The sequence below is a fragment of the Ochotona princeps genome, chromosome 6 (assembly GCF_030435755.1).
Source record: "Ochotona princeps isolate mOchPri1 chromosome 6, mOchPri1.hap1, whole genome shotgun sequence".
Classification (NCBI taxonomy): Eukaryota; Metazoa; Chordata; class Mammalia; order Lagomorpha; family Ochotonidae; genus Ochotona; species Ochotona princeps.
Genome location: NC_080837.1, coordinates 88128444 through 88150585, shown reverse-complemented (window position 1 = coordinate 88150585; position 22142 = coordinate 88128444). Strand labels below are relative to the sequence as shown.

The 22142-nt window shown below is 54.7% G+C and overlaps 1 protein-coding gene across 6 annotated transcripts in view; it reads left to right on the top strand.

Moving 5' to 3' along the window:
* The window catches only part of NTRK3 (neurotrophic receptor tyrosine kinase 3), a 196065-nt gene that overhangs the window by 112275 nt on the left and 61648 nt on the right, over positions 1–22142 (top strand). For all 6 annotated transcript variants that reach the window (XM_058666613.1, XM_058666614.1, XM_058666615.1 and 3 more), the window contains one exon: positions 16028–16216. In XM_058666613.1, coding sequence (XP_058522596.1) covers positions 16028–16216 — 189 coding nt within the window. The remainder of the gene's footprint in view (positions 1–16027; positions 16217–22142) is intronic.

Here is a 22142-nt window from a genome sequence, read left to right as displayed (position 1 = left end):
GATCAGAACCGGCGTCCATATGGGATCCCGGTGTGTTCAAGGCGAGGACTTTAGCCGCTAGCCATGCCGCCGGGCCCCTTCCATTGTTTTTTTTCTTCTGAAGGTTACATAAAAGTTAGGAGAGGAGAGAGAGACATCATGGGCTACCCTGAAAGTATCACAGAGCTCATGGGGATGTGGCCTGTGTTCCTAGAGTACACTGTGGGCCATGGCTGTGGTCCCAGCTGAGGAGGGACTTCCTGTTGAGGATGCTGTGGACCATACCTGGGCTCCAGGCTCAGGAGGGACTTCCTGGGTGTTGGCCAAGCTGTCATCTCTTCCTCGGTGAGCTTCTCACTCTGCCTCTTTCTGACCCATGCTTATGCTGCTGTAGGCCCCGGTCCCTCGATCTAAGCCTCAGCCTCTCAACTCCCAGTGAAGGACAGAGCTTGTGTCCGATGGGGTTGAGGGGCGTGCCCGTGACGCAGACATGGATGGAAAGTGCTTTGCTCAGGCCTGGCAGATGTGCCCTGTCACCCGATGGAGTCATTTGGCTGCTGTGGTCTCACTCTCCTTGTTTACTATTGCAATGGACCAGGCTCACGGGCACTCACACAGTGCAGTGTGGCCACCAGGGGAAGGCTGTGCTGGCTAGTGTGGGCAAGCCTGGCCCTCCCCTGAGGGCACAGGTGCTGCACCATCCTGTGCATGGGGGTGTCGGCACCCTGTGTGGAATGTGCTCATCTGCTCACAGTGCTGAGCTGCAGGTGTGTGCAGGGCTGGTCCCTCCTGAAGCCCCACTTGGCTCCTCATTGCCATCGTTCCCTGTCCTCGGGTGCTGCCCCTTTTGTGTCTGTGTCCTGCCCTCGGGGGCCAGAGCTGCCCTGCTGACCTCTTGTCTCACAGCCCTGGAGGCTATGGAGAAGCTTCTGTTGGTGGATTCACAGCTTTCCTGGTCATGTTCCTGCGCTGTGCCAGCTGAGATGCTCTGGGCTGCCTCCCCGCGGACCCACAGGAGCTCCCAGGAGCTGTGTGCTGGCCTGGAGGGGAGTGGGGCCGTGCCAGGAAAGGCTGCTGGGTGTCTCTATCTGGGGTTTGAGGGCACAGGGAGGAAAAACGAGATATGTAGTGTGTATATTGCTTAGCCAGGGCAATCCCAGTCTAGGCCATGGAAGGATCTCCTCGTGTTCCCAGTGTGCCTACCCTCCTGGCAGACATGCCCCCATAAGCTGCAATCTTGGCACCTGGTGGCCAGCAATGATGGCTTAGGTAGGTTCTGTTCTCAGATTTACCTGAGGGAGTTGCCAGGCTGTGGGGGTGGGTGTTCCTCAGAGCCCTGGGCCCTCTCTGCTCTCTCCCACCCCCCTGAAGGTCTTCCCTGTTGGCTGCAGCAGGGCTGGGTGAGTGTGTCTTCCCCGGGACTGGGGGCCTGAGAGCGCTCACCCCTGCCCGCCCCTCCTTTCCCTCTCAAGCCCAGCGGCTGCAGTCCCTCCGGAGCAGGAGCCTGCATCAGGCCCTTTGCGTGGCTGAGGGCAGTGTTGCTGGGCTCACTGGAGCTGGGATTTGGGGAAGAAAGACTGAGAAAGGGCAGAGCTTGGCTGTTCAGGGAAGAGGCAGAAAGTTGTTCGTGTGCTGCCAGTCTTGGTGACACCTGATGTTGTAGTGAGCTCCCCACTGCAGCCCTCCTGGTGCCCCAAATTTGGGCATTGTATTTTTGGGTGGGCAGATGGAGAACCTGAGGGAGAAATTGCCTGAGGGTCTACCTAGCCACATACAGAGATTCTGGGGCCCAGTTTTCTGTTTGGCATGCTGTGGCTCCTCTGGCTAGGTTGGCCTCATCAGGCCTTCCCAGCCATCTGCTCTGGCTGGAGGTGAGCTTTGCCTGTGACATCAGCTGATTGCCTGCACTTGCGCTGTCAGGGCCGGCAGCTTTCCCGGCACATGGAGAGGCCGAGGTGAGAAGGATGCAGCCCTCTCCCCAGAGGGAGTGTAGAGGCTGTGGCGAGGTTGGGTGCCTCCCGCAGCCATGCCCTGGCCTTGGAGCCCTTGGTTTCACCCTTAGTCAGGACTCATCTCTTGTTCCTGATGTCCCAAATACAATGCCACTGCTGAGCGAGGGGCTGCCAGCATAGAGACACTCTGCCCTCTGGGGCTTCAGGGTATGGGTAGTGCGTCTTCAAACCCCATGAAGCATGTGGGGGTCAGTGGAAGGTGAGAGCAGGGGAACAGCTCACTTCTGTAGAAGTGCAGTCTCTGGCTGGAACAGATTTCTCTCCAGCCCCAAGCCTGAATTGGGCCCCAGGTGGTGTGCTCATCCTCTGCCTACCCCGGGGAGAGATGCCAGTGTCTCTGGAGAAGCCATGTTCCTCTCTGCTGCCCAGGTCTGTGACTGTTGTTATTTACAGCTGCCACTCTGTGAAGAGACATGCCTTTTGCCCTGAGTTCCTCTTACACCTTCTCTGCCCAGCGAGCAAAGCTGTGTGCTCACAGTATATCCACGGGAGGGTCAGCACTCAGGCCAGCCCTTCCCTCCCTGGCCTGGCCAGGGACATCTGCAGGACACCTGCAGGGCACAGCACCAGGGCTTGTTCTCCCTGCTTTGTCTCTGGCCTTCACCTGCTCGTTGCACCTTCTTGTGCTGACTGCATGCATGAAGGGTCTGATGGAAGCCCCTTGCAGTCCTAAGGCTCACCCTGTGGCTGAGTGTCCCTGTTCCTTTTATTTTTTTTATTATTATTTTTTAAAGATTTTATTGTTATTGGAAAGCCGGATATACAGAGAGGAGGAGAGACAGAGAGGAAGATCTTCCATCCGATGTTTCACTCCCCAAGTGAGCCGCAACGGGCCGGTACGCGCCAATCCGATGCCGGGACCAGGAACCTCTTCTGGGTCTCCCATGTTGGGTGCAGGGTCCCAAAGCTTTGGGACGTCCTCGACTGCTTTCCCAGGCCACAAGCAGGGAGCTGGATGGGAAGTGGAGCTGCCGGGATTAGAACCGGCGCCCATATGGGATCCCGGTGCGTTCAAGGCGAGGACTTTAGCCGCTAGGCCATGCCGCCGGGCCCCCCTGTTCCTTTTAGCTCCTGTCCTACTGGTCTGCTAAGTGAAGTCAGAGCAGGGAGGTGCCTGGGCACCAGGTGGCTGTCTTTCCCATGCTGGCTGCTCACATGATGTTGGGCTTGGGTGGGGTTGATACCTGGCACACTTTGCCGGGGGGCTGGGGAGAGGCAGCGAGTGTTGGGGATCCTGTGACGCTGTTTGTAGGCAGCAGTACTGTGATGGGGAAGATGCTAATGACCTCAATGCTTTTGGCAGTTACTGGATTCATGTGTACTATATTTCAAGGAAATATCACATGTGGTTGTTGTTATAAATTGTTATAAATGTAGTATTGGGACCTGAGCTGGAACTCAGTTCAAAACTGGGACATACGTCTCCTTCTAGAACTGCCCTGACTACAACATGTTGGCTGGACGTGGTAGTGAACACCGTATGTTCTGTCTGTCTGCTCCTCCCCCTTTAATTCTTTAAGTGGCACAGATCTGCTTTAATCTGCTTCCTGTGGAGAGGAGGCGGGCTGCAAGAAGCTGCTGGCACCGAGTTGTGTGCTCCCTCACAGGATGCCCAGGCTCTGTGGCTCTTCCTGCTGCTTGCAGGTCATGTCCACTGCCAGACCTAAGCTCAGCCCTTGCCTTGTGGCTGTCACAGCCTGAGCACAGGAGCCTTTATACCTTGAGGCCAAGCATGACCCTGCTCCCTTCTAGATGCATCACTGCATGATGCTGGCTGAGCACTATGCCTCCGTAAGCATCACTCACCTGATGCTGAGAGAGGTGATTAGTGTCTGCATTGTGGAACCAGGAATCAGTGGGAAGATATGCCCAAGAGCATGATGCTTGACCCATGGGAATCCTCCTCATTGCGTGCTGTTGCTGTTGCTGTTGTGGGTGCTGAAACTTTTCTCAGAACTAGGACCTGCCTCAGGGGAACTGAGCTTCTGAGTGTCTGGCCTGGTTATAGGGAACCAGGGGTGCTCAGCTCACTCCCTGGCTCTGCTCATTTTAGCTGAACTGAATGCTGTGGTGGACCTCTCCTCATGTGGACAGGAAGCCCAGGTGCGTGGCTCCTTGTATGGACAGGAAGCCCAGGTACATGGGTCTTTGTGTGGCCACGAAGCCCAGGTGCATGGGTCCTTGTGTGGCCAGGAAGTCCAGGTGCGTGGCTGCTCGTGTGGTCAGGAGACCCAGGTGCATGGCTGCTCATGTGAACAGGAAACCCAGGTGCATGGGTCCTTGTGTGGCCAGGAAGCCCAGGTGCGTGGCTGCTCATGTGGCCAGGAAGCCCTGGCAGACCTCTCCTCATGTGGCCAGAAAGCTGTGGTGCATGGCTCCTCATGTGGCGAGGAAGTCCTGGTGCGTGGTTCCTCATGTGGACAGGAAGCCGTGACATGCAGCTGCTCGTGTGGCCAAGAAGCCCTGGTGGACCTCTCTTCATGTGGCCAAAAAGCTGTGGTGCACAGCTCATGTGGACAGGAAGCCATGGTGCATGGCTCATGTGGACAGGAAGCCCTTGTGCATGGCTCCTCACATGGCCTGGAACACTTCTCCAGCTGCCCTGCTCTGTGGTAGCCCATGTGACTGACTGTGTTGGAAGCTAGGGCAGGGGACCTTCTTTGTAGGGCAGGGGGCCTTCCTTGTAGGTAGGATGCAGGTGGTGGCAGCAGAACTAATGGGAGAGAAGCTTGTTTGGGGCCAAATCAAGCTTGTGTTACATCCAGTTGCTAATGTCCTTGTTCTGTGCTTTGCTCTGGGTCTTTTGGGGGCTAAGCGCCTGCTTGAAGTCCAAATAGATGGTGCAGGCTTTGCTGTTGTTGCTTGTCACCCTGGAGAGGGCTGTGGTAGTGGGACCAGTGATGTTACTGCAGTGGTGTGGGTCTTGTTCCCTCTGGTGGTAGGGCCAGAATTTTCTATCCACTGGCGCAGGGAGGGCTGCGGTGGCCTTCCTCTCAGCCTCCCATGGTGCCAGATGTTTTTTCAAATCTGTGTCTTGGCAGAGGGTAGGAGTAGTGCTCAGCAGATTGCTAAGGACACTGGGTTCTGGAGCCTGCCTTTGCTGTGGCTGCCACGCCTTCTGCCCCCTCCACAATTGTGTCAGAATCGCACAGCGGAGACTCATTAGCCCCACTGTGGATTGTGCACGAGTGGGGGCTGTCAGAACAGTCACAGCCCCCTACCAGGCAGTGGTCCAGTGGGGGCTTTGAGGCGCTTTTCCAGTTGTGAGCATGGGGAGGCTCCTGCTGCAGCTCCTGCCCCTGGCTTCTGGCCTTACTGTGTGCGAGGTCAGCTCAGGGAGGGCAGCGGGCACCGAGGGCCGGTCCTGTAGATTGTGAGGGCGTGTGTGGCTGAGATTTGTCAGCAGATTCCCAGACCCTGGAGTCACTGCGACAGGAGCAGCTGCTGAGGAGCCAGCAGAGCCTGGCTGACATGGAGGGCAGGAGCCTTTTCAGCCGTGGGACTTTTATCTTTTAGAGGTTACTTTATTTACTTGAAAGGCAGAGTTAGAGGGAGAAACTGAAGCAACAGTTCTGTGTGTGCTTGGGTGAGTTCCAGCCTCTCTGAGATGTTTCTGACCTTCCCACGTACGTGCCACGCTGGTCCTGCCCCGCCTCACTGCAGGGCATGCTGGTGTGTGGGTCCCTGCCTTGTGCACTCACGCTGGTGTGGAACGGTTACACATGAGAGTTCACTCCCTCATGCACTTAGCCGCTGCTGCTCTGAGTGTTGCAGGTGTTAGGAACCATCCCTCCAGGACACTGCGCTGTCATGGGCCATGTCCCTGCTACCTGCCCAAAGAGGGCTGGCATCTGTAGGCCTCGCTCCTGTGTCTCAGGACACACTTGCTGTTTACATCACAGACCCTGCTCTGAGGTCAGAGGTGGGAGGCATTGGTGCTTTGGGGACATTGGGATGCCATCATTAATGGCCAAATTGGAATAAGATGCTGCTGCTTAGAAAGCTGATTGGCACATTCCTGAGTGAGCAGGCTGCTGTGTGGTGTGCAGCCCCGGGCCTCTTTCCCTCTAGGTACCCTCTGCTTTTGTCACCTGCTCTTGGGTGGCAGAGGATGGTGTCATCAGAGAGGTGAGGTTTTGGGAGGAACTGCAGGCTTTGAGAGTTGGAATATTGGGCAGGGGTATGGGTATCATGGGGGAGGGAGGGGATTGCGTTAGGTCCTGAGTGTGAGGTCTGCCAGGTCCTGGACACATGGTGGTGGCTGGCATCAGACACCTGTGTTCACTCAGGTGGACGAGCAAGGAGACCCTGCCTCTGCCTTGGGAGACTCCTGAATCAAACCAGGAGTGGACTGCTGAGAATTCTGCACAGAGCTCTGGAGAACAGCACACGTGCTCCCTTGTGTTGTTTATGAGTTGTGCTAAAGAGAGCTGCAGCAGAACCCTGTGGGATGACTGCACGTGGGGATCAGGAGCTGCAGCCTCCGACCCTCCACTGAGAAGCGGCTTCTAGAGGCGGCCCTGAGCCTCTGACTGGCTGTCTGTAGGGCCGGGCGTGGCAGCACACACTGATGGGATGGCTGTTAACCATGCATGACAGAGGGCCTCTCTCCCGGTTCACTCCCTGGTTGGGCCAGGCTGTTGCTGGGAACCCAGAACCCCATCCTGCCCTCCCGTGTGGCTGCCCTTGTTGCCTTCCAGGAGGTGTTAGCAGGGAGCTGGCTTAGAAGCAGAGCAGCCCAGAGTGGAACTGGTGTCCTGCTACAGGATGCACTTGCATACTGCAGTTCTTGGCCAATTACACTTTCAACAAGCAGTGATGTTGTGGGATGAGAAAATGCAGGAAAGCCTGGGCCAATGCCTGGGGCTTAGGGGGTTTTCCCAGACAGCACTGGCCTTTTCTGGGCGTACAAATATATACATGCGTGTGTCCTGTGTGAACACTTGTGTAGTATCTGTCGTTCATTCAGTCTGCCTTACTCACCTGCTGAAAGATGTGGACTGGCAGCTGAAGAGGAAGACTTAAGGGCTACTGTTGGGTCACTGGAGGTCAGCCATGCCTTGGGTCAGGCTGGAGATGTGGGGAGTGTGAGAAGGGTCTGAGTGGGGACCCCTGAGCTCCTTGCCTTGCAGAGCCCACCTGAGGGCACCCGGCTGTGTCCCTGTTAAAGATTCCTGGGGAGACTCTGGACTGGACCTCCGCTCTCGTGCCAGGCCATGTGCAAGGGCCCACGAGAAGGCAGCAGCTCCTGGCAAGGCTGATGCGCCTGGTGGCTGGGCTTGGCCCTGCCCCTCGGGCTTGCTGTCCATGCATTTGATGTAGATTAGCTGCTTAGGTCTGTGTGCAGATCTGCTGATTGTTAATGTGCTGGCTGACCCCTTAACACAGGCGTGTTGTTCTTAAGTGGACATTAGAAAACCATATCTCTATCCGTAGTGAGGCCTGGTGAGGTTTGTAGCAAACGTGACTGTTGAACAGTCGTAAAACCGCACCCCTGCCCTCGCACCACTCACTCTCAGCCTTCCAAGCCAGCCGCCAGGATCAGTGAAGCCTAGGCACATGGGGTGCTCCGACTTCCTGAGGGGTGCAGATGCTGAAGACGTTACCATCATAACTGCTGTGTCTGTCCCTCACGCACAGAGGACAGGAAGTGCCCGCACCCCTCAGGCCTTAGAACTCAGCCTCCTCCAATGCCTGTGCTGCCCTAAACATGGGCAGTGCCTCGTTCCCCTGCCATGTAGGCACTGTGCTTGAAATGTGGGGAGCAGAGAGGAAGTAGCCACCCTGGCCCTACACAGTGACCCTCTCAGCATGCCAGGGTCATGCTGGGTTAGAATCCAGGATCCTGGCTGTTGTTCTGATGACCTTGGATCCTGCGAGGAAGGACTTGGGTTTCTTCCATCCCATGTGGGAGATCCAGACAGAGGTGGGTGATCTCAGAGTCCTCAGCCTCTGAAGGTACTCCAATTCCCTGTGGTCTCCTTGGCAGTTGAGATGTAGTCCTTGGTTCCCGTGCAGGTAGTGCTTGGTGAGGATCTGGGAGTCTTCAGGGTTGGGATACAAACCTCCTGTCCACCTGCTCCACTCTGGGGTCCCCCCTGCTTTGTGCATATGACCTTCTGTTAAGAGCTTGTCAGGATCACTCTTGATTCCCCCTATATGTCTTTGTGGTTTTACTGTTGTCTAATGCTGATTCGAGTCTGTTGTCTGTAAGTTGCCTGTTATGTTCTTGATAGGTTATACTTCACGTCATCCTCACACATTCTAGGGAGATGGAAGATTTCTCTGCTCTCTCTGCCCCAATACTGAGTAGCCTAGGGTCTTCAAAGTATATTAGGTAAAGTATATTAGGTATCTTTGATATAGATCATAAGCAATCTGACTCACATTGATTGTTCGTTCTTCGGTTACATCACAATATCTTATTGCATGAGATACAGGCTGTTTGGGGTTGGAATAATATTACAGTTTACAGGTACCATTTTTCAGATTGACATCATTTCATCTGAAATTAAGGCAAACATGTGGTATCTAACCTTTTGGGATTGGCTCATTTCCCTTAGCATAATGATTTCCAGTTGGGCCCACTTGGCCACAAAGAACTGCATTTTGTTTTTTTTTAATAGCTGAGTAGTATTCCGTGGGGTAAATAAACCATAGCTTTCTTATCCAGTCTTCTGTTGATGGGCATTTCGGTTGCTTCCAAGTTTTTGCAATTATTGACTGTGCTGCTGTGAACATGGGAGTGCATTTAGGTTTCTCGTGTAGCAGGTGTTTTGGATACTGTTTTTGATGTTATGTTATGGCTTTTAATTGGTCGGAACGATATTCTGCCAGCTGTGCCTTCAGACCAGAGTAGGTCTCCCCAAGAAACTGTTGATTTTATCTGGACAGCAAGATGCTGGACTCTATGCATGGCACATGTTTGCAGTGAAAAAAACAAGACTGGATTTGAACTGTAATACTGCAATAAGGTGGAGCAATCCACCATTGGGGGAGGGCACGGGGAGGGGATGGGGGAACATCAGAGCCTATGAAACGATGTTATAAAATGAAATGCAATAAAAATATATTAAAAAAGGATCTTAAGCATCTAAAAAAATAAAAAAATAAATAAATACAGCCAAAAAAAAAAAGTCTACCTTGAAACCATCCAGCACCACCCAGTGGTGTCCATTCCTTTTCCCCATCACTGTCTGGGCTCAGCTATCTGTTGCTTGTTCAGCACAGGGAACGTGGAGTGAGTGATGGGCACGGAGATGGCAGTGATTTCTCAGGTCGAGCCTAGAGCAGCATGGCCTCCATGGTACCTCCCTGATGTTTTCAAATGCTCCCAGGGTGAGGCTAAACTATAGGAGACATGAGTACCTGCCCTGGGCTGGCACTGATCGTAGGGTGCAGGGCCTGGAGTGGAACTAAGATGTGGCAAGGCAAGAGCTGTGACCTCTTCTGCAGGCATGAAGCAACTGCCTGTTGTGTTGTAATTGTTGGGATATGTGTGGCTGGAAGGTGCTGTTTGCCTTCAGGGTGGCTGCATGTTCTGGTCACAGCAGAGCAATGTCCTGGAGGAGGCTGGGCTTGCTCTCCCTCCTGGCCACTCATTGTCCTGGTGCCTGCGAACTCCTGGTCGCCCCTGGTTGCCCCTGGTTGCCCCTGGTTGCCCCTGACAGCTCGTGCCCGGAGTTTGGCTCTCAGGCTCTGGGCAGATGTTGGATACTGTGCTCCCAAAGGGATCCAGTTCCCTTACAAGTGGTTGAGGTGGGCAGGAGACTGGCAGATCCACGGACCATACATGGACACCACACAGACTGCATGGGGCATGTGTAACCTACAACATTCTGGAGGCTTGTGCAGCCATTTCTCTCCTGTAAGCAGATACTGGGCTCCATCCAGGGGTGTTCCTGAGCAGGAGGCAGGTAAGGGGAGCCAGGGGTTAGAATCCACCCAGCCCTGCCAGCCTGATGGACAACGGCATGGTTCCCAGCTGCCGAGTGCAGATTCTGGGCTGTAAGAACCACCAGGCATGGATGTCACCTCTGGTTCATGCCAGAGGCTGGGTGGGAACTTAAGCCCGAGAAGGTGGTGGATGTGCTGGAAACCATTTGCCAATGACTGTTGAGAAATGGACTCTTCACACCAGGCCCTTCCCTGAGTGAGCCTCGCGTTGGGCTTCTCTGAGCAAGTAGGTGCTCATGGATTCCACTTTGGCTCCTGAGAAGGCATGAGACTCTTCCCCAGGACTTCGCCGGTGTTTGCTCCAGGTTCTCAGACTTGTTTCCTGAACCCAACACTTAGTTGGTTGGTCTTGTCCTGATGTCAGAGAAGTACAGGGGGCCCTGGATTGATCTTCTGTCTAGGGTCTGGGTGTGTGTGGCCAGCTCTGGCTCTGAGGCTGGGCTACAGGCCCATGGGCGCTGAGGCAGACTGGGGCTCACCCTGTGGCCCAGACTTGCAGAAACTTGCTGACAATACTGGGCTTTTTAAGGCATCACGGGTGGTCACTGAACACCTTCTGGCCACCCAAAGTAGCGTTGTTCACTGCTGAGCATAGGAAATGACTGCAGCACTGTGGCTCAGACGTACCAGCCTTGTGCACCCAGTGTCGACTGTGCCTGCCTGGGCTCAGATGCTCCCCAGGGAGAGGGACACGGCCATGGCAGTGTGGTCTCAAACTGCCCATCCTCACCTGGCTTCCCAAGGAAGTGGCAGGAATTGCCTGACCTCTGCTGGTCCATGAGGCATCTGTCCTCCTAGGTGCCTGGTAACACTTGATTGGCAGGAGCCATGGCCCCAAGGGTTGTCTGACAGGTGGGACTGCCCCACCTGTAGCACCTCTTCAGGGGTTGCACCATGCTGAAAGAAGACACATGGGTCATGGCCCTGGGAGCTCATGATGTTTGGGATAAATGCTGGGGCATGACTGCTGCAAGTTGTCTTAGATGAGGTGGTCCAGCCATGTGTCCCCGGGCAGGGCCATCCAGTGCCTGGGAATGGATGTGCCCCTTCTCACAGCAAGCTGTGTGTGTGTGAAGGAAACTTGGCATGTGCTACACAGCAGTATGGTGGGAGAGAAAGCATTGGAGGCTGGAGTGTGGCTCCAACATGTGCTGTCTAGGTGACCTTGGGGAATCTGCACTGTGTGAGGAAGGTTTCCAGCTGATGAAAGGAGAATGCCGTGGCCCTCAGGTGTGGTGAGACAAGGACTAGCACCCAGCTGGGCATTTGCATATGACAGGATCTGATAAATGCTGCCTTTCCCTGTCTCTCTTACTGCTGTTAACCTCAGGGGTCTTTTGGGCATAGGAGGAGTCCAGTGCCCACTGTCAGATCAGGTCACAGCTGCCTCTTGGTAGGACCATGTTTCCAAGGGGTGTGAATGCTAAGCTGGAGGTAGAGGAGCAGGGGGATTGTATTTACTTATTTATTGTTAGTAAGACCAATATGGAGGGACTGTTTACCTCAGGGGATGAGGAGAGAGGAACTAAGATCTCTCATCCATGGTTCACTCTTCAAATACTTACCAGGCCAAAGCTTGTGGCAGGAAGCGCCATTTAGGTCTGCCCTGTGGGTGGCAGAGGCCTGCTGCTGCTTGCGAGGGTCTGCAGCAACAGGATGCTAGGTGTTGAGCTGGGACCCAAACCCAGACCCTCCTATGGGCACCAGATGGCCACAGGAGGGACTGTGGGCACAAGGGCGGGGCGTGAGTCCCTCTGACCTGCGCGGGGTGAATGTGGTCCATACAACTCGTGGAGGCTACTGCCTCCTGCACTCCTCCTACCTTCTACACCTCTGGTGCTGAGGTGTCTTCCTGCAGTGGCTGGGGGCTTCTGCAGGACTTCCCCCTAGCCTACTGGCCTGCATCTGTTGGTCCCTGGCAGCCCTCAGCCTTGCAACTGGGACCCCTGTGCCCAGGCTCTACTTGGCCTGTGCAGCTGGAGCCTTCACTGAGCTTTGCTTCTCCAGGAGCCGAGTTCCCATTTGGAGTTGGCCGTTTCTGAGAACCCGAGCCACTGTGGCCTCTGTATCCTTGTTTCTCTTGCATAGTAGTGGGGAGTGAAGGAGAAGGTTCTTGGATGCCACTGGGGCCTGGGATCTCCTTTTCCAGTATATCTGCTGGGGTGGGATCTGGAGCCCGACATGGTCTGACTGTGGAAGAGAGCAGTGTGAGCAGAGAGCAGAAAGCCCCTGGCTGGGAAGCTGCTTGCACGTTGGATGTGGCTCCCCAGGTCACCCAGTCTGCTGTGATGCCCGATGGCATTCCTTGTGTGGTTGGATTGTGGTCTGCTATGTGCTTACACAGGTCCTTGGTCTGCCCAGCTGTTCTCAGCAGTGCCACATGCACGTGAAAGATGGCCTTGTCTTACAGATGCCAGTCAGTGTCCTCTACTGGGTTCCCGTGAGAGGGACAGCTGGGTCACATGAGGATTGGTCTATTCATCTGTCTTAGGCAGTTTTTGCTAGGTGTTGTGCCTAGGATTGTATCTGTGATTTCTTTCTTCGTAAGGTTATTATTGATATATAAAAATGATAACATTTTGTGTAAATGTTTTATTCTACAACTTTATAGAAATTTAAGTTCGGGTTTTTGGTGGCGTCTTCAGATTTTTCTCTACAGAATTATAGCTTCAGAAAAGGGTAATTTGACTTCCTCCCTTTCTTGTCAAAAGTCGTTTTCTTTTTTTTTTTATCTTGCCTCATTTTCCTGGCTAAGATTTCACTTTTGAAGGAGAATGGTATGAGTGGACATCTGTCTGATTCCAGGGCTTGGAGGGAACTTCAGCTTGGCGTGGGCTCTGGTCTGGCATAGCCTGCATTGTGCTGAGGGGTGAGCCTGAGTTTTCGTTAGAATAAAAGTGGAATTTTATTGACGTGCCTGTCTGTATCTGTTGAGGCAGTCGTATGACCTTTAGTCTCCGTTTGTTGATGTTCTCCATCAAGTTTATCGATTTATACATATTGAACATCCTTGTATCCCTGGAATAAGTCCTGGTAATCATGGCAAATGATCTTTGGGACATGCTCTTGGATTTGATTTGCTAGTGTTTTGTGGAGCATTTCTACATCTGTGTTCATCAGGAATATTGGTGTTTGTGTGGTCTGGGGACAGTTAGCCTGGTGGAATGAATTTGGGAGCATTCCCTCCCTCTCAGGGGCTCTTGCATTAGTCTGAGAGCAGTGTGGGTGGAATGCAGCCATGCAGCCCTCAGGTCCTGGCCTTTAGTGATGACCGGGGCTGGTCCACTCATGTCCAGACACTTACCATTTATAGTAGTCCGTAATGATGCTGATGTTTCTGCAGTATCGGTCTTAGTCTCTTGTAATTTCTCATTTTTTTCTTTTTCTTGGTTAGTCCAGCTAAAGATTGGCCCATTTTACATGAAATTTCAAAAAAGCATTCATTTCATTGATCTGTTGTGTTTTTTGTCTACTTTGTTTCTGTGATGTGTGTCATTTTTATCCTTTTACTAATTTAGGTTTAGTTTAGTGCTGCTTTCCTGCGTTTTGGGGATGCATCATTTGGTTGTGTATTTGAAATGTATTTTTGATAAATATTTATTTATTTACTTATTTGAAAGGCAGCGTTACAGAGAGGGAAGGGGACACACACATGCACGTCTTTCATTCATTGTCATTCCCCAAATGGCCACAATATCTGGAGCTGAGCTGGTCTAAAACCGGGAACCTGGGGCTTCATCCAGGTCTCCCACATGCACAGGGACCTAAGATTTGGATCAGGCACATTAGTCAGGAGCTGGGTCAGAACTGTGATTCGAGTTGTTATCCATGTGGGACGCTGACTTGCTGTGCCACAGCGCTGGCCCTGAAATCTGTTTCTATTGCTGTAAACTTTTCATGATGCTTTTGCTTTACCCACAAGTATTGATATGCTGGATTTCCATTATTATTATTACTATTATTATCATTTTTAAAGAAATCTTAAAAGTTTGTCACTTAGAAACATGTTGTTTAGTTTCTGTATTTTTGTCTGATATTTGTTGTTGATTTGTGCTTTTATTTTTGTTGTGATCAGAAAAGATGCATGTCTGATTTTGGTGTTTCTAGTTTATGGTGTGTCCTTCCTAGAGGAAGTTCCAGTGTCAATGGGGAAGTGTGCCCTGCAGCTCTGGAAGCATTCACTTAACACAAGTTTTTTGTCTGGGCAATCCGTTGTTGATGAAAATGGTGTGCTGAAGTTCCCCAGCGGTACTGTATTGTAACCTGGCCCTTCTTTAGCTCCAATGATGTTTGTGATGTAAAGTTGGGTGCCCTAGCACTGAGTGGGCACACACTGCACCCTCTTGTTGAGTAAACCCCCTGATCATGCTGCAGTGACTTTCCTTGTTGGGGTTCTGTCTTGAGGTTTGTTGGTCTAAACAGCCCTCCTTGCTCTGGCTCCCTCCTTCTGCTCGGCCAGTGTCGGCCTAGCCTGCTTTAATGGATCGGTCCAGTCTGGGTGTTTTGATTGGTGTATCCAGGGCTCATGGGGCAGGAAAGGCTCTTCCTGGGGTAGATGTTCCTTGTGTCTGTGGTGAGTTCATGCTGGTTTCACCTTGATTATCTCTCTCTCTGCTGCATAGCTGCTTTTTTGGGGTTCCCGTGACATTCTCTGTCTTCTGCTTCTGTGTGTTTAGCTCCCTGAACTGTCTTTTTTGAGACTCGTGTTGTGACAACTGTAGTGATTTTGGCTTGATTCCTTCATCCCAGGGATCATACACTTTGCTTCATGTAGGATTCTTGGTTACTTCTTTCTGTTACAACCTAGAACATGCCACTGTTCCCTCCAACCGGGTAATGCTTCCAATGATAAATCTGTTGTTCTACTGTGTCCCTTCACTGCCGGGGAGCACTGTCCTTGGAGGCCTCCTAGATCCCTCTGCATAGGCCCTGCTTTGTTCTAAAGAGATTTGTTTTATTTATTTGAAAGGCAGAGTTATAGGTTGGGGGTGCTAGAGGGGAAGAGGGAGATCTTCTATCCAGCAGTTCACTTCCTAAACGGCTGCAGTGGATGGAACTGGGCCAAGCCACATCCAGGAGCATCCTGCAGCTCTCTCCTGTGCCCAAGCACCTGGGCCATCCTTGGCTGCTTTGCCAGGTACCTTAACAGGGAGTAGCTAGGACTTGAACTGGCCCCCATGCGGGATGCTGATGCTGCAGGTAGTGGCTTAACGTGATCTATTGCAGCTCCAGCCTATGTATGGCCCTTTTGGCAGCTTATCTGCTTGAGTAGTGTGAGGGCTTTTCTAAGGAGTTATGTTGTGTCTGGGAGAGTCACACGTCCATGATGTTGGGGTGTTACCCAAGACATGTGGTCTTGGGGATCGCTCATATGCTGAACTACCACCGTGCTCCTGTGTTCCTTCTATGGGCAGATCTGGCAGTGTCAGTAGGGTTGGTGGGGCTGAGCACGGTGCTCTAAAAGTCTCCTGCTGGAGTGAAGCTGTTCACCACACTGCAATAGGCAGTAGCAACGCAGCCAGGTGGTGGTGGCCTGTGGAACAGACTTGGGACAGGTGCAGACCCAGGGGGCTGAGCTCCCTGTGGACATGGGAGGCCTGGTAACAGGGCCCACTGGGGTGGCTCACTCTCATGTGGGGATCTGAAGGCCGTGTGCACAGCCTGGGTTGGCAGTCACAGTCAGCTCTGGGATGTCAGTTGGACCCCCAGGGTGCTGCTGACATCCATGGCAGAGGAGGCTTTGATGTGAGGCCCTGGTGGGCCTTGATTTTTATTTCTAACCTGTTGATACTGCATGAGCAAAAGTTTGTTTAAACATTGGTTATTTTGAACTAATCTGGTTTTGGGAGGGTGTGAAAATTTGTGTCATTTTTTATTTGTTTGGTAGCTGTTTGCATACTTAGGGTAATTTTCAAGGGAGAAAATTCAGGAATGGCTCTGAATTCAGAATCTAAAGTATCTTGGGATGCTAACCACTGTGTTCTTGCAGACAGTTGGGCGGGAAAGCAGCAAGGTGTCCGTGGGCAGGACTGAGTGGTAGGAGTGATCTCGCTGTGTGCTGTGTCTCCTGGCCCGTGCAGGTCCTGTAGCTGTCATCAGTGGTGAGGAGGACTCAGCCAGCCCCTTGCACCACATCAACCATGGCATCACCACACCCTCGTCGTTGGACGCAGGGCCGGATACAGTGGTCATCGGCATGGCCCGCATCCCGGTCATCGAGAACCCTCAGTACTTCCGCCAGGGGCACAGCTGCCACAAGCCAGACACATGTAAGTCTTGGGATAGGTACTGCCCTAGGGGGAGGGGTGTAGCCACAGACCTTGTGGGCGGACTGATACCTGCCAGCCCCGCATCTCTGAGACCCTCCTGGTTTGTCTCAGAACCCGGAGACCAGCAGGCAAGCAGAGTCACAAGGAAGAGCCAGGGAAGGGTTATAGGTCCGTCTTGGGCTCCTCATCACCTAGCTCCTTGGGACCTGGAAGGCAGGGGTACCACAAAAAGTCCAGTCCCACCGTAGAGCTGGCCTGTCCACTCCCTCCCAGAACCTCCACACAATCTTTGGGACAGCCTTGGAGTGGAAGGTTGTCCTGGCTGCCCCTGGGGGTCACAGCTTTGCTTGTGGCTTGGGGGCTGGCACCAGGAGGCTTCACCTCTGCAGATCGCAGGACTCAGGGCCCACTGTCTCCCCTCCATCCTGGTGGCCCCTGGCCCTTGACTTCTGGCTACTGTACTTGCCAAATCCCCTCTCAGCTCCAGGAGCCCCGGGGGCTTCCATCTAGCAGGGCCCTGCTTGCTTGTCTGCTCAAGGACACCAGTGCCTGCCCTGCCTTGTCCCTGCTGTGACCAAGCCCACTGTCCCCCCTCCCTGCCATTCCCCTCTGCCAATGCCTCTCTCACTACCCTTGTCATGCCCCTGTTGTGCCCCTCCCATTTCCCCTGCTCCTCCACTGCTTCCCACCACCCCACTGCCCTTCCTTCTGCCATGGCCGCCCCCCCACCATACCCCTCTCACTATACCTGCCCACCCTTGACGTGCCTTCCTATTACCTCTGCCTCTCTCATCCTCTTTCACTTTCCCCGCTCATTCACTGCTCCCTCTCTCCCCACCAGCCCACCACTCCTCATCTCCCTTGCCTTGCCTCAGGATGTGACTGCTCCAGGAGAACTTAGAGGCCCCTGGCTTCAGGGAGCTGGGCACTGGGTGGGACCACTAGGTTTGGGCAATGCCTTGTGGACAGACAGGAATGCTGAAGTTCCAGGGCCTGTGTGCTGCCCACCTCCCCCCCCAACCCCCCAGGACCTGTATGCTGCCCATCTCCCCCCCAGCCCTGCAGGGCCCGGCTTCCCAAGTGTTGTGTTTGTGGCTCAGCTGATCCCGTGCTGGCCCAGGAAGGGCTGTACACTGACCTGGCCCAGCCCTGGGCTGAACCCTAGCTGCTGTAGCTCTTCAAAGCCTTGCTGTGCCTCTGGTTTCTCTTTTGGGAAGGGGGACATTTTTCTGTTGCTTCCCATCTCTGGTTCTGCCCTTCAGGGAAGGCTGTCCCAGTGGGAGGGGCTGGATCAGGTCAGCATGGTCCCCTCCCCACCTCCTGCAACTTGGGGTACATCAGCTGTTTCCTGACAGGGACTGGAGAGCTACGTGACTGTCCCAGGCTGGCAGTGGGACACAGCACAAGGAGTGGTTGTGCTGTGGCTCCTTCCAGGCTTGGCGTTGCTGAGTTCTAGCCACCCTTGGGAGGTGAGTGACATGGCCAACACTGAAGGCATGGGGTCACTGGGTTTGGCTCACCTCCCAGTGCCAGCCCTCCATGACTCCCTTGGGGAGTGGTGGCCAGTGGGTGGAGACAGCAGTATTCTGGTGAGCATGCTGTGGCAGTTGAGGAACCTGCCCCCGGGACACATCCTTGGTTGTGAGCTGACGCTGTCAGGGTGAGTCCAGCCACAAGCATGCTGGCAGAATGATGGGGCAAGGGCCTTTATGGGGCTTCAAACAAGGCCAGGTTTTTCCTTTGGAATTGAGAGAGCGAAGTGTTCACCCTGTGGTGTCCCTGAGACCCCTAGGCAGCTTCTCTCTCTGCTCATTTCAGACTGGACATGGGGTGGACCTGCAGGAACATGGGTGACCAGGACTGCAGCTCCTGGCTGAGGTGCTTTCTTTCCACATGTGTGCTTGTCACCACTGCTGGCTGCACTGCCCTTCACTTCCTGTCTGCCTGAGAGCTGGCCTAGGCCACCAGGCTGCTCAGAGGACTCCTCCCTCTTCCCCCGACCCCATGTCCCCACAGTGCCTTGTGTTGGGCATGGTCATTGTTTTGATGTGTGTAGCCTTCTTAGGGCTCAGAAACAGCTAAGCAATGATATGCTGCCAGGTGGCAGGTGCAGGGCTTATGGTCCAGTGCAGACTGAGGGCCAGGAGCCTCAGGTCGAGGGGTTCTGAGCTTGTGGGTGAAGTCTTGGCCATCGTAGTGGTGGGATGTCTGACCCGTGAAGTCGTATGGTCCAGCCCTGCTGAGGGAACTGCAGGAGGGACTTGACATTCAACATGGCTGCAGCAGCTAATTTCTCAGCTGATGTGGGTGATGCCCATCAATACCCACATGGCCATTGGCAGAAAGAGTTACATCCCTGGTCCACATGGGTCACTGAGAGGTCGGAGGTGTCTGTGCCAGGGTTGGGTCCTCGGGTTCTGAGTCACTCTGGGCCAGATGCTGGCTGTCTGGGTTATCCCACTACCTGGGGACCTTGTTGGGCCCTCAGGCCAGGGGAGGCTGCTGGCAGCAGGAGGCCCTGGGCTCCTGGCTGGCTGACATTTCATTGCAGAGAAAGCAGAAGCTGTGGGAGGACACCTGTATCCCTGTTGCCACATTCTTAATGTCTGCCTCTGCCTTCATTCCCGGCCGTCCCATGTCTGTGGTAGGCTTGGGAACAGGGCAGCTCCAGTCCAGGTGGGCTCTTGTGGGCCTGGGCACGGGGCAGCTCCAGTCCAGGTGAGCTCTTGTGGGCCTGGGCACGGGGCAGCTCCAGTTCAGGGAGGTTCCTGTGGGCCTGGGCACGGGGCAGCTCCAGTCCAGGTGGGCTCTTGTGGGCCTGGGCATGGGGCAGCTCCAGTCCAGGTGGGATCTTGTGGGCCTGGGCACTGGGCAGCTCCAGTTCAGGGAGGTTCCTGTGGGCCTGGGCACGGGGCAGCTCCAATCCAGGTGGGCTCCTGTGGACCTGGGCACTGGGCAGCTCCAATCCAGGTGGGCTCCTATGGGCCTGGGCACAGGGCAGCTCCAATCCAGGTGGGCTCCTCTTCTGCCTTCCCCCAGGGGTGTTACCATGTCCCTCTTGCCTGCAGCCCCTCCTGGTACCCCTGGCCCTGCCATTGCTGGCTGCATGTACACCAGTCCCTTTGGCCTGTGTGTTTATAGAGGGCCTGTACCCATTCAGGCTCTGGACACCCATGGTTGAAGGCTGGAGGGCACCCTGCTGCTCAGGGCCAGCTTGCCATTCTGTGCAATAATTGTGTGTGCCCTCCCCACTCCTTGGCCGTCCTTTGACCCTGGCCCATACATGACGGCAGTGTGACCCCCACCTGTGCGACCTGGGGTGGGGTCATCCTTGAATGCCACTGTAAAGGACTTGAGCATGGTGTCCTGTGCCCCACTCTGAGTGGCACTGCTGTGGTGGACTTGCTTGCCTTGATAAAATGCTCAGCGAGGGCCAGGGCCAACCAGCACTGCAGATGGATTGGAGTCTGTGGCCTGGGCCCTCCTAGAGGCCCTGGACCATGTTTGCATTTTGTCTTTGCTTGTTGAGTGCTGGGAAGGAGGGGCTGCTGGTTATTATAGATGAGGAAAATGAGGCTTGGCAAGCCACAGTACAATGTCCCAGAGGCCATAGCCTGGGGGTCGTGTACACTCACTGGTTCCAGCCCCACATGCCCTACTGCTCCCACCATGCCCTGTTCAACTCACCTGACGTGCACCACCCGCCATGGCAGCTGCTGTCCTTGCTATCCCTAGAGCTGTGACTGTGGGCACTGGTCTTGCCGTCCCTGGAGCTGTGACTGTGGGCACTGGCCTTGCCGTCCCGGGAGCTGTGACTGTGGGCGATGTCCTTGCCGTCCCTAGAGCTGTGACTGTGGGCACTGGCCTTGCCGTCCCGGGAGCTGTGACTGTGGGCGATGTCCTTGCCGTCCCTAGAGCTGTGACTGTGGGCACTGTCCTTGCTGTCCCTAGAGCTGTGACTGTGGGCGCTGTCCTTGCTGTCCCTGGAGCTGTGACTGTGGGCGCTGTCCTTGCTGTTCCTGGAGCTGTGACTTTGGGCAATGTCCTTGCCGTTCCTGGAGCTGTGACTGTGGGCGCTGTCCTTGCCGTCCCTTGAGCTGTGACTGTGGGCGATGTCCTTGCTATCCCTGGAGCTGTGACTGTGGGCACTGGCCTTGCCATCCCTGGAGCTGTGGCTGTGGACGCTGTCCTTGCTGTCCCTGGAGCTGTGACTGTGGGCGATGTCCTTTGCTGTCCCTTGAGCTGTGACTGTGGGCACTGGCCTTGCCATCCCTGGAGCTGTGACTGTGGGCGCTGTCCTTGCCGTCCCTGGAGCTGTGACTGTGGGCGCTGTCCTTGCCATCCCTGGAGCTGTGACTGTGGGCACTGGCCTTGCCATCCCTGGAGCTGTGACTGTGGGCGATGTCCTTGCCGTTCCTGGAGTTGTGACTGTGGGCGCTGTCCTTGCTATCCCTGGAGCTGTGACTGTGGGCACTGTCCTTGCCATCCCTGGAGCTGTGACTGTGGGCGCTGTCCTTGCTGTCCCTGGAGCTGTGACTGTGGGCGCTGTCCTTGCTGTTCCTGGAGCTGTGACTGTGGGCAATGTCCTTGCCATCCCTGGAGCTGTGACTGTGGGCGCTGTCCTTACCGTCCCTTGAGCTGTGACTGTGGGCGATGTCCTTGCTATCCCTGGAGCTGTGACTGTGGGCAATGGCCTTGCCATCCCTGGAGCTGTGGCTGTGGACGCTGTCCTTGCTGTCCCTGGAGCTGTGACTGTGGGCGATGTCCTTTGCTGTCCCTGGAGCTGTGACTGTGGGCACTGGCCTTGCCATCCCTGGAGCTGTGACTGTGGGCGCTGTCCTTGCCGTCCCGGGAGCTGTGACTGTGGGCGCTGTCCTTGCCATCCCTGGAGCTGTGACTGTGGGCACTGGCCTTGCTATCCCTGGAGCTGTGACTGTGGGCACTGGCCTTGCTATCCCTGGAGCTGTGACTGTGGGCGCTGTCCTTGCCATCCCTGGAGCTGTGACTGTGGGCGCTGTCCTTGCCGTCCCTGGAGCTGTGACTGTGGGCGCTGTCCTTGCCGTCCCTTGAGCTGTGACTGTGGGCGCTGTCCTTGCCGTCCCTGGAGCTGTGACTGTGGGCGCTGTCCTTGCCGTCCCTGGAGCTGTGACTGTGGGCGCTGTCCTTGCCGTCCCTGGAGCTGTGACTGTGGGCGCTGTCCTTGCTGTCCCTGGAGCTGTGACTGTGGGCGCTGTCCTTTGCTGTCCCTGGAGCTGATACTGCTGCTGGCCTTGCTGTCCCTGGGGCTTTGTTCTGGCATACCTGCAGCCTTCCCAGCTGGCTGCTCCATGTATGTCTGTTTCCCCTTTGACTCCTCTAGTCTCCACAGTTTTCTTCACTAGCACTACTAGGGTGGGTGTATGCAATCTGTGCTTGTCAATGGTGAGGAGCATCCTGTATTTTATTGTGACCAGGAACCACCACAGAGTGGCTTTGACCTACCTTGCTACCTCCTAGTTCAGAGGCCAGGGGCTGGCAGGGTCATGACTTCTGAAACCTGTAGGGGATCCCTGACCTGTCTCCTGCCTGCTTCTGTTGGTATGAGGCGCCCTGTTGCTCCAGGCCACATCACATAGCCCCCACCTTCCCATGCCATACAGGCACATCAGAGAGTTCACTGAGAAGCAGGACCTAGGAAATCCAGTGTGGGGTTTTCATGATGTGTACCTCCCATGATTTCTGGGCATCCTGGAGTTAGCATCTCCTGGAATAGCTGGGGGCCTCACTGGGCAGGACAGAGTTGTTTACCTGTGCTCCTGTTAGTCCTGAAAGTTCCAGAGGCTTCCTCGCCACTGTGGATGTGAGGGGACAGGACACTACTTGCCTCTGACCTATAATGGGTTCCTTCCCATCCTGCCTGCTGTGAATGAGGTAGCATGGAGTGCCA